General features: G+C 44.0%; 4 protein-coding genes across 4 annotated transcripts; 2 read left to right on the forward strand and 2 right to left on the reverse strand.

Annotated features, from left to right (window-relative positions):
- Positions 1 to 1,159: 1,159 nt before the first annotated feature.
- Positions 1,160 to 1,757, reverse strand: CLUP02_16091 (uncharacterized protein; the record flags this gene model as incomplete). Its single annotated transcript, XM_049295015.1, has 3 exons — positions 1,160 to 1,249; positions 1,339 to 1,596; positions 1,647 to 1,757. The coding sequence occupies 3 exons, from the start codon at positions 1,755 to 1,757 to the stop codon at positions 1,160 to 1,162; spliced, it is 459 nt and encodes a 152-aa protein (XP_049152162.1).
- A 1,150-nt stretch (positions 1,758 to 2,907) lies between these two features.
- Positions 2,908 to 5,741, forward strand: CLUP02_16092 (uncharacterized protein; the record flags this gene model as incomplete). Its single annotated transcript, XM_049295016.1, has 3 exons — positions 2,908 to 2,992; positions 3,064 to 4,125; positions 5,179 to 5,741. 3 exons carry the CDS (start codon positions 2,908 to 2,910, stop codon positions 5,739 to 5,741), a joined length of 1,710 nt encoding a protein of 569 aa, XP_049152163.1.
- Positions 5,742 to 6,753: 1,012 nt separating this feature from the next.
- Positions 6,754 to 8,151, forward strand: CLUP02_16093 (flavin containing amine oxidoreductase; the record flags this gene model as incomplete). Its single annotated transcript, XM_049295017.1, has 1 exon — positions 6,754 to 8,151. One exon carries the CDS (start codon positions 6,754 to 6,756, stop codon positions 8,149 to 8,151), a length of 1,398 nt encoding a protein of 465 aa, XP_049152164.1.
- Positions 8,152 to 8,398: 247 nt separating this feature from the next.
- CLUP02_16094 (uncharacterized protein) lies at positions 8,399 to 9,388 on the reverse strand (the record flags this gene model as incomplete). The annotated part of the gene is made up of 4 exons (XM_049295018.1): positions 8,399 to 8,636; positions 8,696 to 8,847; positions 8,896 to 9,114; positions 9,170 to 9,388. The coding sequence occupies 4 exons, from the start codon at positions 9,386 to 9,388 to the stop codon at positions 8,399 to 8,401; spliced, it is 828 nt and encodes a 275-aa protein (XP_049152165.1).
- Between the last annotated feature and the right edge of the window lie 4,820 nt (positions 9,389 to 14,208).

Here is a 14,208-nt window from a genome sequence, read left to right on the forward strand (position 1 = left end):
TCACGCCACACAAGTGCCTTGTCAGGCCTAGTGCTGACATGCGTCATGGCTTACGCTGCCGGGCAAACTTTGCGTGTGTCCCCCTCTCCTCGGGCCTCGAACGAATCAGGGCGTATAGAGATTCGCAGTATGCACTGCATTGAGATGGCCAAGACGAAATCAGTGGAGGATATATGATCAAATTGTGCTGTTGGCAACATAGAGGGTTCCATCGCCGTGGGGCGGCATCTTCGGCCTTTAGTCGTCCGCGTGATCCTATCGCCGGCTTCCTTCGTCGACCCGACAGCAAGGGCCCAAACAACATAAATCTACCCAATTGACCCCAGTTGTGCATCCTTCGAGCATCGAGGTTAGCGGGGTAAACCGAATCATCGTGGGTTTTCTCCCTCGGAAGTCCCTAGTCCTTCGGCAAACAGCCGCTATGATCCTCCGCGCCAGATCGAAGCTCTGGATCTCTGGAGTAATCCTTGGCTTGGCCAGTGAGAAGTTGCCAGGTCTCATAGTCACACGCCCATGATCGCCGCCAAGGATACTGACGGAAGTGCCCTCCACGGCAGCTTGTGGTTCCCCAGCAACTCGCCGGCCCACCAAGGCCACTACAGTCGTCTTACCTGCATATAGGTAAACCAAGTCGCGACCAAAGAGACGTAAATGAACCAATGACGAGCTGTTCCTTGGACAATGATGTCTTTTCCCCTAGTGGAATGCAACCTCGAAGCGTTGTCCGCACGAGAAAAGATGACAGCCGGTGCCGACTCCAGATAGAGAGAGCTAATGCAGCAGGACTGATTAGAACAGAAATTGCTTTAGAATCCCTGTCCTAGTAATGGGTACCATCTTGACTTGGGGGTATATACAGACGAGTAGGTATATGAGGACAGGCTGGTCCGGGTGGTGGCATGGAGAATCATGTGCTCCGAGTGGGCTGACGGTCATGAAATGGCTGCGGAACCGGCGATTGTGCTTGTACTGCGGTCTCGTCTTTCGGGCTTCGGTGGTGAATATCTCTCAACTACCCGGCATGCCTTTCGGAACTGATGGAAATAGATTTGGTTGCTGAAGACGTTCCCGGTTCCTCTTTGCGATCTCCATTTGTCGCTTCTTCTCAAGTCGGGCTCCGAAGAAGTTCCTAAGCCGTGTTAGCTGAAGCCAACTTTGTTCATATAGCACGCCAAAAGAGCTCATACTTTTGAAGTGCGAATACGCGTGGCTCCTCTTCCGCGGCCGGAGATGGCGTTTCGGTGCCGTCCTTGAAGTTTGTTAGCCGATATCCCAAGAAACCAGTCTTCCGATAGACTCAAGAAGCAACAAGCGGGATATCAAAGAGCTTGCCTTGACGCTGTCTTCCTTCTTCTCGTCCTCTGTCTTTTTGTCGTCCTTGTCTTTCTCTTTCTCCTTGTCTTTGTCTTTCTCTTTCTCCTTGTCCTTCTCTTCTTTTTCCTTCTTCTTCTTTTGTTTGTCTTCGTACTCCTTCTTCACACGCGCAACCTCGTCCTCGAGAGCCTTCTTCTTCTTCGCTTCAACGGCCTCTTTGTCGATGATAGGTGAGCAGAAGTTCTTGTCTTTCAGATGACTGGGGCAAACGTAGAAAAAGTCCTAAAGATCGAGTTAGCTGCGCATTTCAGGGAAGAAACTATGGGCTTTACCTTATTTTCGGGAGCGACCAGGACGCTACTTGTGGCACGGTAGCAGACATCGCAGCCCTTGGCCGCCGTTTCCGCGACCTTGCGGTGAGTGTAGATATTGGAGAATGACATGGTATCGCTCAGCAGGGTATGATTATTTGGGAAGATTAGGGTGCTGTTGAAGGCTCGGTATTCAAAGCCTACCCCATGGGCGGAACTGGCGTTAGCAAGACTCGAGGTTGGAGGTGCAAAGTCCGTGATGTTGCCTGACCTCCGAGGAAAGGAAGCTGTGGGGCACCCGGCAGTGACTTACCTAATGTGCTGGTGACAGCAGACGAGTGGAAACCGCGGGGTCAAGATGCGCGCCAAATCAGTGCCACTGCATTTGGGGCCTTGGGCGCATCCTCCACTGTGACGTCGCATCTTTCAGGGGCAGCCAGGGGAATGCAAGTTCCCCAAGGATGGTCCAAGCTCCCTTAGCTGGCGATAAGGAAAAAGATAAGACAAGGCTGACCTCGCACCTGTATTTTTTTTCTCCCTTCACTGCGACTTAACTTCTGATGATCAAATACCTATGCTATTATGAACGAGCTCCTCTACGCAGTATTACCAACTTGCTTTGCTTTCCCTCAAGCTAATCTGGAATATGTCTCACACCTATATCCAGCTGGCGAAGTAAGGATACTGGAAATAACAACAATGATGTAAGGTTCTTGGGCAACTGCTGTTGTGGTGGTCGGAAGCATGGAATTGGCAATGAGAAACGACCACCATACTTTGGAAATTGTAGATATTGGAGAAATATTGGGATGACCAAACATACCTATGCTGAACTATCAGAGTACCATGGTCCACAGGGCTCGAGGTGTTTGACAATTAGGGCCGTAAATGCCGAGTATTGCCATCGCTTTTGTCTCCTTGAACCTTGAAGACTCGACTGAATCAGTGGCCCCTCGTAAGAAAAGGGGCGCTGCCCGCCCCGAGTGTTCGCCATACAAATTGCTATAGGCCTGTTACCGCCGCATTATGTAAGTCCGTGCCGCAGTGCACCAGGAACAGCCGCTTCAGCAAACAGCCGCCAGCTTCAACACGTCACATCACATAATTTTTTATCGACGTCGCGTCGAGACAGAGAAAACAATCCGGAAACTTCACTACATTCAAAGGGACGCTTTCCTCTACCCAGACATTTCGAATCAGCCGCCATCTCGTTAATTTCATCGAACCCATCATCAAGAAGACACCGAATTTCTGGGACAGAAAACAAATATTTCACCAAAAAATGGTTGCCGGCCTCGACAGCCAGCGGCTGGAAGCCGTCTTCCAGTCGCGACCCGACATCTTGCAGGGCATTCAAAAGGCAGCCAGTACTACCCTCCGTTCCAATTGCGCAGTTTTCTTTTCTTGAAGTCTCAAATGCTGATTCTCGACTACTCAGACACACCTGATCGAGTCGCATTGTTCAACAATATCGCGAGCTTCGTTCACGAGCAGATCAACGGACCCGAACCGGCATCGAAACGCAGACGGATAGAAGAAGGCCCTACGAACGGTTTCAAGGCGTCTAACACAAACGGGGTGGCTGCAAAGCCTGTACCGAAAAGCATCGGGACCGGAAACGCTGCCGATGAAGAGGTTCTCCTTGTGATCAAGGAGATTTCCGTCTCCGTGCCCCAGCGCAAGAAGTACGAGCTCTGCTTCACGGCGAACTTCTTTTACGCGCGGTTACCGAATACCACTGCACCCGTCGAGGGCATCATCTACGCTTGGGATGACATTGGTGCGTCTCCAACCGCACAGGAACGTAACATCCCAGCCAAGCTAACTTGCGCTTCAGAGTACCTCTTCTGCCTCCCCGTACCCGAGAAGACTCAGGTGCAGCACAACTACGTCCTGTTTCCCCGTGGAACATGCCTCCCGACGAAAACCTCACCCGAGAAGGAAGCTCTGGTATTCACAGTGCCTGCCACAGCCCCCAAGCCCGGCACCATCGAAGGCCCGAAAGCGAACGCTGCATCAGCAGTCTCCGACACCTACCGTGGCCTCTTTGATTGGGCGTTGACGACACACCTCAGCTCCGCCGGCAATCCTGCCGAAATCGTCGCAGCCGATCCCAACATCTTCCACAGCCTCGTCCGCCAGCCGCACAGACCGAATGAGAAGGCGGTACACGTCAAGGCCTTCCGCGGCTCCAAAGACGGATACCTCTTCTTCCTTCCCAATGGCATTCTCTACGGCTTCAAAAAGCCTCTAGTATTTCTGCCCGTCGACCGCATTGTGGCCATGAGCTACACAAGCGTTCTGCAGCGTACATTCAACATCGTGGTGGAGGTGTTCACCGAGGGTGACGCCACCGAGGAGATTGAGTTCGGCATGTTGGACCAGGAAGACTACGGCGGCATCGACGAGTCCTATGTCAAGCGCCACGGACTGCAGGACCGCAGTATGGCGGAGCAGAGGAAGGCGAAGATGGAGCTGACTGAGAACCTGAAGAAGAAGGGTGCAAACGCCGACGCTGATGCCAATGGAGACGCGGAAGCAAACGGCATGACGGAGCTCCAGAAGGCTCATCTTGAGGCTGAGCAGGCGCTCCAGGAGGATGAAGATGAAGACGAAGAAGACTATGACCCTGGCAGCGAGGGAGAGAGCGAGGGCTCTGGGTCGAGCGACGATGATGACGACGACGACGATGACGATGATGAAGATGACGATGCCGGGGAAGAAGGCGAAAATGGTGACGAGGAGATGGGTGAAGGTGAAGGTGAAGGTGAAGGCGAGGAAGAGAAGTGAGTTGCTAGGAGTCATGTGTGTTCAAGATGAGGCCGTTGTAGGATCTCGCTGTTACGGCTTGTGATCATGATAAAGGTGTACGATAGAGACGTCGGTCGTTGAATCGACTCCAGAGCATAGGCGCCCTCATACTGGATACCCGAGGGTTCAAGGTGAATCCACGTACAGCAATGCAACAACGGTGGAATCCACAGCCGTCTCTTAAACGCTGCACTTCCACTGGCTTGTAAATTACGGACACGAGGAAGAGAAGCTGTATTCTCCAGTTTCTTACGAAGACACAGAAGCTCTGCAGGTCCTGAGTCAGCGAACACGGAACGCTAAAACATCCCATGTCAACTGAATTGACAGCCCTCCTAATAGACATCCAGAACGGCCGACTTGAGCCGAATACCTACTCCGTTACCTCTCACCCGATTTTTCAAAGATGTGCATACGGCAAAGTGCGATGAGTGTAGACACAGGCACTGAACCTTGCTTCACTTGTCTTACGAATGCGCATGGCTCAGGAAACTTTAATGAAGCTTACATTCAGGCACAAAATTCCTCTGATGAGAAGGTTCGGATCAAGGTAGCCTTTGTCTGGAGCATGTTAATAATGATATTGAATCCAAAGAGATATAAGAGAAAGCACTCGGTGCCTAGCTGCTCGTTCATGTAAGCTCTGCCTACTCATTCTCTGTATATATTCATACTTCTTGATTGCTTACCATGATGAAGGCTACAATTCTTTGTCTGGCGTTCTTCCTGGCCTCATCAGCAGCCATCGCCATTCCCACCAAGACAGCCGTTGCCACAGCCTCCGTCCAGACGCCCACATCATTCAACGTCACCAACGTTCCGCCGCCTACAGGGGGCGATCGAGATCATGGCCAAGATGGCGAGAAAGGCAACCTCGCGCCCTGGGAACAATCGTTCTGTTCTATGAAACACCATCACGAAACAAAGTCATCACATCATAAGATGAAGCATCCCGCACATCTAGGGGGGAAAGACACCAAGGGCAATCAAGCGCCAAATTGGCAGCACTGCAAGAAACATCTCGACAAGCATCTGCCTCCCAAAAAGTCGCCTAGAAGCTTAGCAGGAACAAACGGGACACGGGCATCCTCAGCGGAAGGTCATGGAGGTCAAAAGGAGCATGAGGGCCACAAGGGTCACAGGAGTCATGGGGAATGCTTCAAGAAGTGCGTTGGGTTCAAGATACCCTTCATCTCGAAGCTGATACCCGAGGGCATGATGGAACCTGTCTGCGAGGGTATCTGTGGATGCAAGGGTTCTGAGCAATGTAAGGGTAAAGACTCGGGAGGCGAGGAGGAGCCGTAGGAAGAAAGCCCTCCTGTTCAGTATAAGGACATGAATGAGGTGCATGACTGGAAGGAATGGATTGCAAAAGAAAAGGAGATCAAGCCGGCCAAGGATAACGGAGATGCTCCGCCCACGACCAGAACGCTGAAAGATGTCTCTACGACACATGTATGAAGCCCAACAAGTACGTTATGGGCTTCTTGCTTAAGACTGCGCGGTTCGAAACTGTTGTTCAGGAGTGAATAGTAAGGTTTGAGACAGGAAACTCAGCACCTCGCTCTCATGTGAATACACGACAATGTTACAGCTGACTTGTTGTTGTATACTACGAGCAAGACATCTAGAATGAAAGCTTTACATTCAGATAGCTTATACGGATTAGATATCTGGGGTCTACATCAGAATCCAGTGCGGCTGTTGAACCGCAAACATGCTAATTTGGGGCTCAGGAGCTTATATTTGTAGTGACGGAACAGACCTTTGGCTAGTTGGCCTTGCCCCAATCGTCACTCCTCGTCCACATTTGGAACTTCCGAGGGTCGTCGCCGCGATTCAATGGTACGCACTTTAGTGATCATAAGGCGCATCGATCATCGCGACAAACGATCGTTCCTCCCATTGCAATTTAATATCGGTTACCTATCTGCCACGTGCGCAGCAAACCAAAACCCGTGGCTTATGCACATGAGGTCAAGCCAGACTCACAGACATGTGAGATTGAAGAGCCAAGCAAGCCAGGACGAAGGAAGACAAAGGAGCCCAAGGGAGATTACGAGGCGTTGTGATTGGTCCCCAATCCAGGCGTGGCTGACAATCCTCCCAATCTCCTGTAAGCGCTAGAGAGCTTCCCGCTAGCAGGTCCAAACAATCATCGGACGGGTACTTGAGTGCAGACGAAGAACTGAGAAGGTCAAGAACTACGCATTCCGTGGACAAAAGCTCCAAACTTTCTTGCCATCTGGCACAAATCGAGAAATTTGGGTTCTTCTCAAACACTGTTTTGCCCAGCTCAACGCAACAACTCGCAATAATGGGTGAATCTACGACGGAATATACACCAGACACCACGCCTATATATGATTGCGTGGTCATCGGTGCTGGATACTCTGGTCTTGCGGCTGCACGACTCCTGAAGGATGCTGGAAAGAAGGTCCTTTTACTCGAGGCGCGCGACCGCGTTGGTGGACGCGCAAAGACGATACCGCTCGACAATGGCGACTACTGGGATGTCGGGGCCTCTTTCGTCGGTCACAAGCAAGATCTCATGCACGCTCTGGCAAAGGAGTTCGATGTGCCATTATTCAAGCCACCCAGCCAGGGAAAAATTGTGCTGGCTTATCGGGGCAAGGCGCGAAGCTATGCGGGCCTGATTCCGCCGGTGAGGCCGTGGGAGGTTCTGGATACGGGTCTGTTCGTCCGCCGATTCGAAAAACTGTGTGAGACGGTCAACATGGAAGAGCCGTGGCAGACGCCGAACGCGGCAGAGCTTGACCGCATGACGGTGCATGAATGGTTGAAGAAGCAGGCTTGGACACAAGCTACCATTGATCTGGGCAGCTTGGCGTTCGAAGGAACGATCGGGCAGAATACGTCTTGCATCTCGATGCTTCACGCCATGTTCTTTTTCAAGGGCGTGGTCAGTCTCACGTCAGGCTTGAGCTGCGAAAATGGAGCGCAGCAACATTTCATACAAGGGGGAGGCCAAGCCATTGCCGAGAAGCTGAGAGAGCACCTGGGAGACGGAGGCATTCGCTTTGAGGAACCAGTTTGCGGCATCACATACACCGAGAATCTTGCGACCATCCGGACGTCTAGAGGAACATACCGCTCACGACGAATCATCTCCGCCATCCCGCCACCGCATATTCTCAAGATCGACTTCGAGCCAAGGTTACCGGTAGAAAAGACCACACTGCTCCAGCACATGCCGATGGGAGCCTACATGAAAGTCTACGCAACCTACAAAACCCCCTTTTGGAGGGAACGAGGCCTGACGGGAGAGAGCACGAACCCGACCGGCTTCCTCAGCGTGACCTACGACGCGACGTCGCAGTCGGGGGGCCCGGCCAAGCTCACAGGCTTCATCGTCGGCACGAAGGCGCGAGAGTTCATCAGCTTCAGCAAGGACCAGAAACGGGCCGTCGCCCTCGCTGGTTTTGCATCCGCGTTCGGTCCGGAGGCGCTCGACCCGGAAGAGTTCTTCTTCCACACCATGATGGAGGAGGAGTGGGCTCTCGGGTGCCCGATGGCGACGCCGGCGCCGGGGATGTGGACGCTGCTGGGGGAGTGGGTTCGGAAGCCGGTTGGGGCTATTCATTGGGCTGGCACGGAGACCTCGACGAAGCATTATGGGTACATGGAGGGCGCGGTATTTGCGGGTCAGAGGGCTGCCAGAGAGGTTTTGGAGGAGCTCAAGTGGAAGATCTGAGGTTGGCGGTTCGAAAATGGGACGTTGTTTTTGGCAGATGGCCTGATGCAATTGGACATGTGTCTACAGGAGCAGTATCGGAATCACTGGCGTTTGGACTTGACGAATGACTTCGAGTGCATCACTACGCTGAATTAGTCTAGCATACCCCTAATTGAAACCAATGTGAATTGGAAGCCATATTCTATCAAAACCCAAGGCTGGAGATCTGTGTAAAGGCAGGGACTCAAAGAAGACCCTGGGGTAATCAAAGAGACAAGGTCACACAGCCATCGATGCTGTCCTCCTCAAAGATGGAACCGAAAATGATGCCCTCGTTGATTCCAGACTCGTGGAAACCGGACTTCGTGAGGTCACCGGTGCCGTTGATCGACTTCTTCAAAACGCCAAAGTGAAACTGTCCCTGTCCCGAGATGTCGTTCTCGATGGGCTGGCCCTGAGCGACAAGAGGGGCATTCCCTTGAGAATAGTACACCCGAGTCAAGCTACGATATCAATGTCAGTAAAGCCGGCTACAGTCACAGAAGCAATATCATGCACTCACTTCTTGCCAAAGTCCAAAGTCAGGGCAAAGTTGTGGAACACGCCCTCAGTGAACTTGGTCTTGAAGAGCTCCGGCGACGGGTTGGTGTTGGAGTTGCCAAACAGGTGGAGAACATCCGGGTCCGCCGGGTGAATGCCGATGAGATCGCCGTACTAGAGTGCGAATTGGTTCGAGCTGAAGATGGAGCTCTCCAAAAAGACCATTTGGTATTCGTGGGTTAAGTTAAGCGGCTTCTTAGGGTCCTTCATCATGCTCCAGTGGACCGTCTTGATGCCGGAGGTGGATGGGTCGGTGCCGTTATTGCTCATGGGCAGCATCTCTGCGCGGCGGAAGCCCGTTTGCACATTGGTCTCGGTGGGCGCAAAGATGGATCTGTCGTCAATGTTGACTTGGAAAGGCTTGTTTGCCGGGCCGTCGAGCTAGGGAAGATCGGTCAACTGCTGCCAGAAAGATTCATGTTGACGTGTGGCTTACCAGAGACGACAAGCCTGTCGGAATAGTGACAACGTCACTGGCCTTCAGACCCTTGCCGAAAACAAAGCCATTGTTGAAGGGACTCGCAGAGGTGTCGAAAGAGGCGGGTGTGAAGTTTGTTGGGATTCTGCCATCGAACTGGATAGGGCACTTTGCGGCATCGGCGGCACCAGCCGCGACCACAACAAGGGCGCCAAGAGAAGAGGAAGAGAAGTGCATGGTGAGTGGAGCGAGTGTCGCAAAATAACTTGTTAAAGAACGAGTGTAACTGACTAAAAGTCTTGAGCGAATGGAATAGAACTTCACGACAGACGATTTGCACAGGGCCAAGCAGACTACAGTTCAGATGACAGATGCGGCGCTTGTAGCCGCATGCGAATCTATAAGTACTTGGGTGTTTAGTATCCCACCGGCCTACGTTATTGGGTAGAGACCTCCTCTCTTCGTCAATTGGTCAGTACAACAAGGCCATGGCCATGCTGGTATGGGTTAAAGAGAGTTGTTGACGGGGGTTGTGGAGTGGTTAGGGGAAGGATGCTTTATCCGGCTCGGTTTCGCTGTTGTACGAAGTTTCCGCCATTAGTCGTTACGGAACTGGCGGAGAATAAGGTGGAAGAAGAGCCTCATCATGCTAAGTTGCGACTCGGTGGTTGCCGGTGGGATGAGTTTCCAATTTGTCTAAGACGCAATTAGAGTTTGCTTCATTCCCGAAGCTTTGGGAACTCTACGGCAGACTGCAAGAGGCACTCCGCTAAAATACTTTTTTTATATATTAAAGTAGAAATCGTATTTTATAGTCACCCTACTACCTAGGATAGGGTTTAGACTAGTATAGTAACCTATAAATAGGGGTTATAGAGATTTATAACTTAAAAGATATTTTAATTTTATAATATATTAAACTATATAGTAGTATATAAAATCGCACAATATCGTACCCTAATATAAAAGTTTTTCTTTTTTTTATAACTTTATTATAGAAATAATTATTACTTTTTACTTAAGTTATTAAACTAATAGCTCGCTTATAAATATTATAATATAGATTTATAATAATTTCTAGTCTCTATATAAGACGTTACCGAACTAATCGACTTTATAATACCTCCTCGTAAAGCTATTTTAAAATAACTAATTAATAATAATACTTATATAAGCTTTGCCCTTTTTATATAATAAGAACGTATAAATATATAAGCCTTAATATTAATAAAATCTCTTTTTATAAGCTTAAAGGAGCGGGAACGAAGTATTTAATAAATAAAAAAGGAGCTAAAGTAATTACTAATAATTAATATCTTTATTATATTATATAACGCATCCTTTTTTAAAAACGAACTTAACGGTTTCTAAGTAACGACTTATACTAACGTCTAAGTTATTAAGAAGTTTATTAAGAAAGTTTAATTTAATCGCTTCTTAACGTTTATTTTATATTAAAATATAATACGATTTATTATTTTATATTTTATAATAAATTAGTAAATTCTTTTAATAGAGTAAATAGTATTTTTAATTAATATAAAGAATCTTTATAATATTTTAGAGTATTATAAAGTAGCGTACGAAGCTATAAGTTTAGAGAGATTCCTTTTTAAAGTTACGATCTTATATAAAAAAGATAATTACTAACTTTCTATTATTTCTTAAACTAGAATTAAGTTACTAGTTATTAAACTTTAGTTAGTAAAGAAGGGAAAAGGTCGTATAAAGCTAATTATAACTAAAACTTTAGGTAAAACGACGTATAAAAATGTTCTAAAAATACGGCTTTTAATAGGTATTAGTATTAAACTAATAATAAAGATTAAGGAGGAATTATTAGTTAAGTAAGAAAAGAAGATCGTTAAGAAGGAGGTAAAAGCTAAGAAAAAGGTTAAAAAAGATAAAAACAATAAACAAAACGAGATTATAATAGTTTAATAAGAAAATAAAGTTCATAATAGTAAATAACTTAGTATATTATAAGGATAGAAACGAGCATTCTCGTTAATAAATAGTTTAGAGTAAACTATAATTATATTTATAATTCCTCTTTATCCTTAATATCGCTTATAATTATAAAGCTATTTAATACTCTAAGATTAATTCTAAAGTCTTCTAATCTCTATTTAACTGATATAATACCGCCCTATAGTTTACTAAGTAAAGTAACTTCTAATTAGAGCTTATTATATATATACTACTTTAAATAAATACGAAGATATTAATACGCTTTAAAATAAGGATAATTAGCCTCGCTAAACTTCGTACTTTTAGTTAATATAGTTAGGGAGCCCTTAATAATTAAGGTATAAATCTATAAAGTAGCTTAAGGAAGATATACGTCTAAATTATTACTATTCTAAATAGCGTTTAATAGTTATTAAACTTAGTCTTAGTTAATTAGCTATATAAAGTCTTATATAGTTCGTAACGTAAGTTAATAATATAGTTACTATAGCTAATTAGAAATAACGTAAGGGCGACCTTTTTAATAACGAATTCGATAAGAGTTTTAAATTTATATAAAGTTAATAAAATTAGAACGAATTAGTAGTATATACGTAAATAGAAGTATAATCTAGTTAGAGAGTATATTTATATAGAATAGCCCTATTAATAAGTATATAATATAAGGAAGAAGCTTATAGAGGCTAACTGCTATTAAGGTCTAAAAAAACAATTACTAAAATCTACCCTTCCCTCGAGATATATTACTAATACTCTATATATACTTAAGCTACTCCTTTATTACTTAATCCCCCTCTTTATACTCCCTAAGCTATTCCTTAATTAACGAGGCTGAATTAGCGAGGCTTAATAAAGTACTCCCTCCTCTAAGCTTCGTCCTAAAGCCTACTTACGGTTTATATATATTATATTAATCCCTTATTTAAGAAGTCCTTAAATATATAATATAAGGGTAGGTATAAGTAGCGTCCGTTAGCCTAAGTATAAACCTCTTATTCTAAATAATAGCCTTATAATTCTATACCTAAGTCGCTCCTACTTATAGGCCGTCCTTATAACTACTAGTACTTAGGTAGTTATCGCCCTACTTTTATTTACTAATATTAACCCCTTTCTAAGCTACTACGATTCCGAATTCCTTTTTTCTTTTTTATTTATAATTATTTTTTTTATATATAGTTTTTTATTTTTATTAGCGTTTGCGCTACTCTTTTATTATATAAATATTATAGTTAATAAATATTTCTTAGATCCCTATTTTCGTATACTTCCCGTACTTAAGTAAGTCTTATATAAAGTCGTTCTATATTCGTTACTAACTTATTTTAATATAAATATAGTTTTTAATTACGGAGTCGTTATTATTAATAATAGAACGGTCGTTAGTACTACGAGTACGCTTAGTAATAGCGGTAGTAATAGTCTATTTAAAAAGCTTAATATCCCCTTTATTTACCTTAACCTCGTATATATATTACTACTTATATACTACTTATACTAACCGTTATAAACTCTTATTAAAAAGAAAAAAAAAGTAAACGCTAAAAAGATTAGGGTTAGCTAGGTACGCCCGCTCCCCTACCCCGCTTATATTATATATAAGGCGCTTAATTTAAAAACCGAGTATTATAATTAACTAAGTTAGTAATTTATAGCCCCTAGTTCGCTCTTTTATTTAATATTTGTTTAAAATCTAGCGTATATTATATTAAATATACTGCGCAGAACTATTTTTATAAAAATATAGTAAGTACTTAGCGTAGTTACTATTTTATTATTTCTTTTATATATTATATTAATAATATCTTAGGTCCCTAAGTTTATAAAATCTGTAGTCCGAACCTTATAAAGTACCGCTCTTATTTTAAATAATAACGTTTATAATTTAGAAGTTTATTACTTTATTATTATTTTATTATTACTATTACTTAGGTTATTAATATTACTTTATAGCTCTAATAGACCTATCGAATTATTATTAATAATACGTAAAAGGCGCTTAAACGCACTAATAAAGAGGCCCGCTCGACCCTTATTATTAATAATAACGATAATAAAGTAGCTATAAGCTCTTCTTACGCTACGTTTTTATCCCATAACGACGCTATAATTACGCTACTTCGTACTATCCGTAACGAAGTACGCTATTTAAATAATATTCTAGCTAGTATATAATCGCCCCGCCTACGCTCCGTATTTATAGCTAATTATTTATAAATTCGTTAATAATAAAGAGATTATTTCTTTTATAACGACCCCTAGGATAATAACTAAAGTAGCCCTTTTGCGTATAAAAATAGTTTTTTTATAAATAAGGGCGGTCTTCTTACGTATTATAAGGATTAAAAAAACGGTTCGTAATTAGCGCGTTTATATTACTTAGTTATAGCTATATAGCCCCCTTTTTATTATTATTAATAACTAGTTCGCTATATTATTAAGCTTATTAAGAGCTAGAGCGCGCTATTTAATTAAAACTCGTTTTTTATATATATTAATTATTATTACGTTTTCGATATACTTAGCTAGCTCCTACGTATCTTCGTTATTATTATATCCTTTTTATTAGATTAAGTATTATCGCCTCTTCTTTAGCCCTTTATATTATATAATATTTTTTATTTTATAAAATAGCTCCCCGTTTATATCCTTAATAAGTAAGGGCTTCTAAGGGGCTTCTTTATAGTATTAATATAGCTTAAGTAAGCATATATAAAATATATTATATATTTTATACTACGTTAGTATATTTAGTTAATAAGCGACCCCTACTATTCTAATTATTAATTTAACTTTAAATAGGCCTAGATACTTATTAATTAACTTCTAACTAAGACGCTACTTATTAATATTCTTTTTTAATAATAGTACCTAGTTACTTACTTTATATAATATATTTATCTTAGCTTTATTAGCTTATTACTTATATATTTTATATACTTTTTATATAAGGGGTCGTAGAGCTTTTTAATTAGCTTATAATTAAGCTATACGCTCCTCGGCCAAGATATTTTATATATTATCTCGAGCCCCCATTAAGATTAATATAGGGTACGTAAGTAGGAACCTAAGTAGGGCCTTAATAA

Source organism: Colletotrichum lupini, chromosome 9 (genome assembly GCF_023278565.1).
Source record: "Colletotrichum lupini chromosome 9, complete sequence".
In the NCBI taxonomy this organism is placed as follows: domain Eukaryota; kingdom Fungi; phylum Ascomycota; class Sordariomycetes; order Glomerellales; family Glomerellaceae; genus Colletotrichum; species Colletotrichum lupini.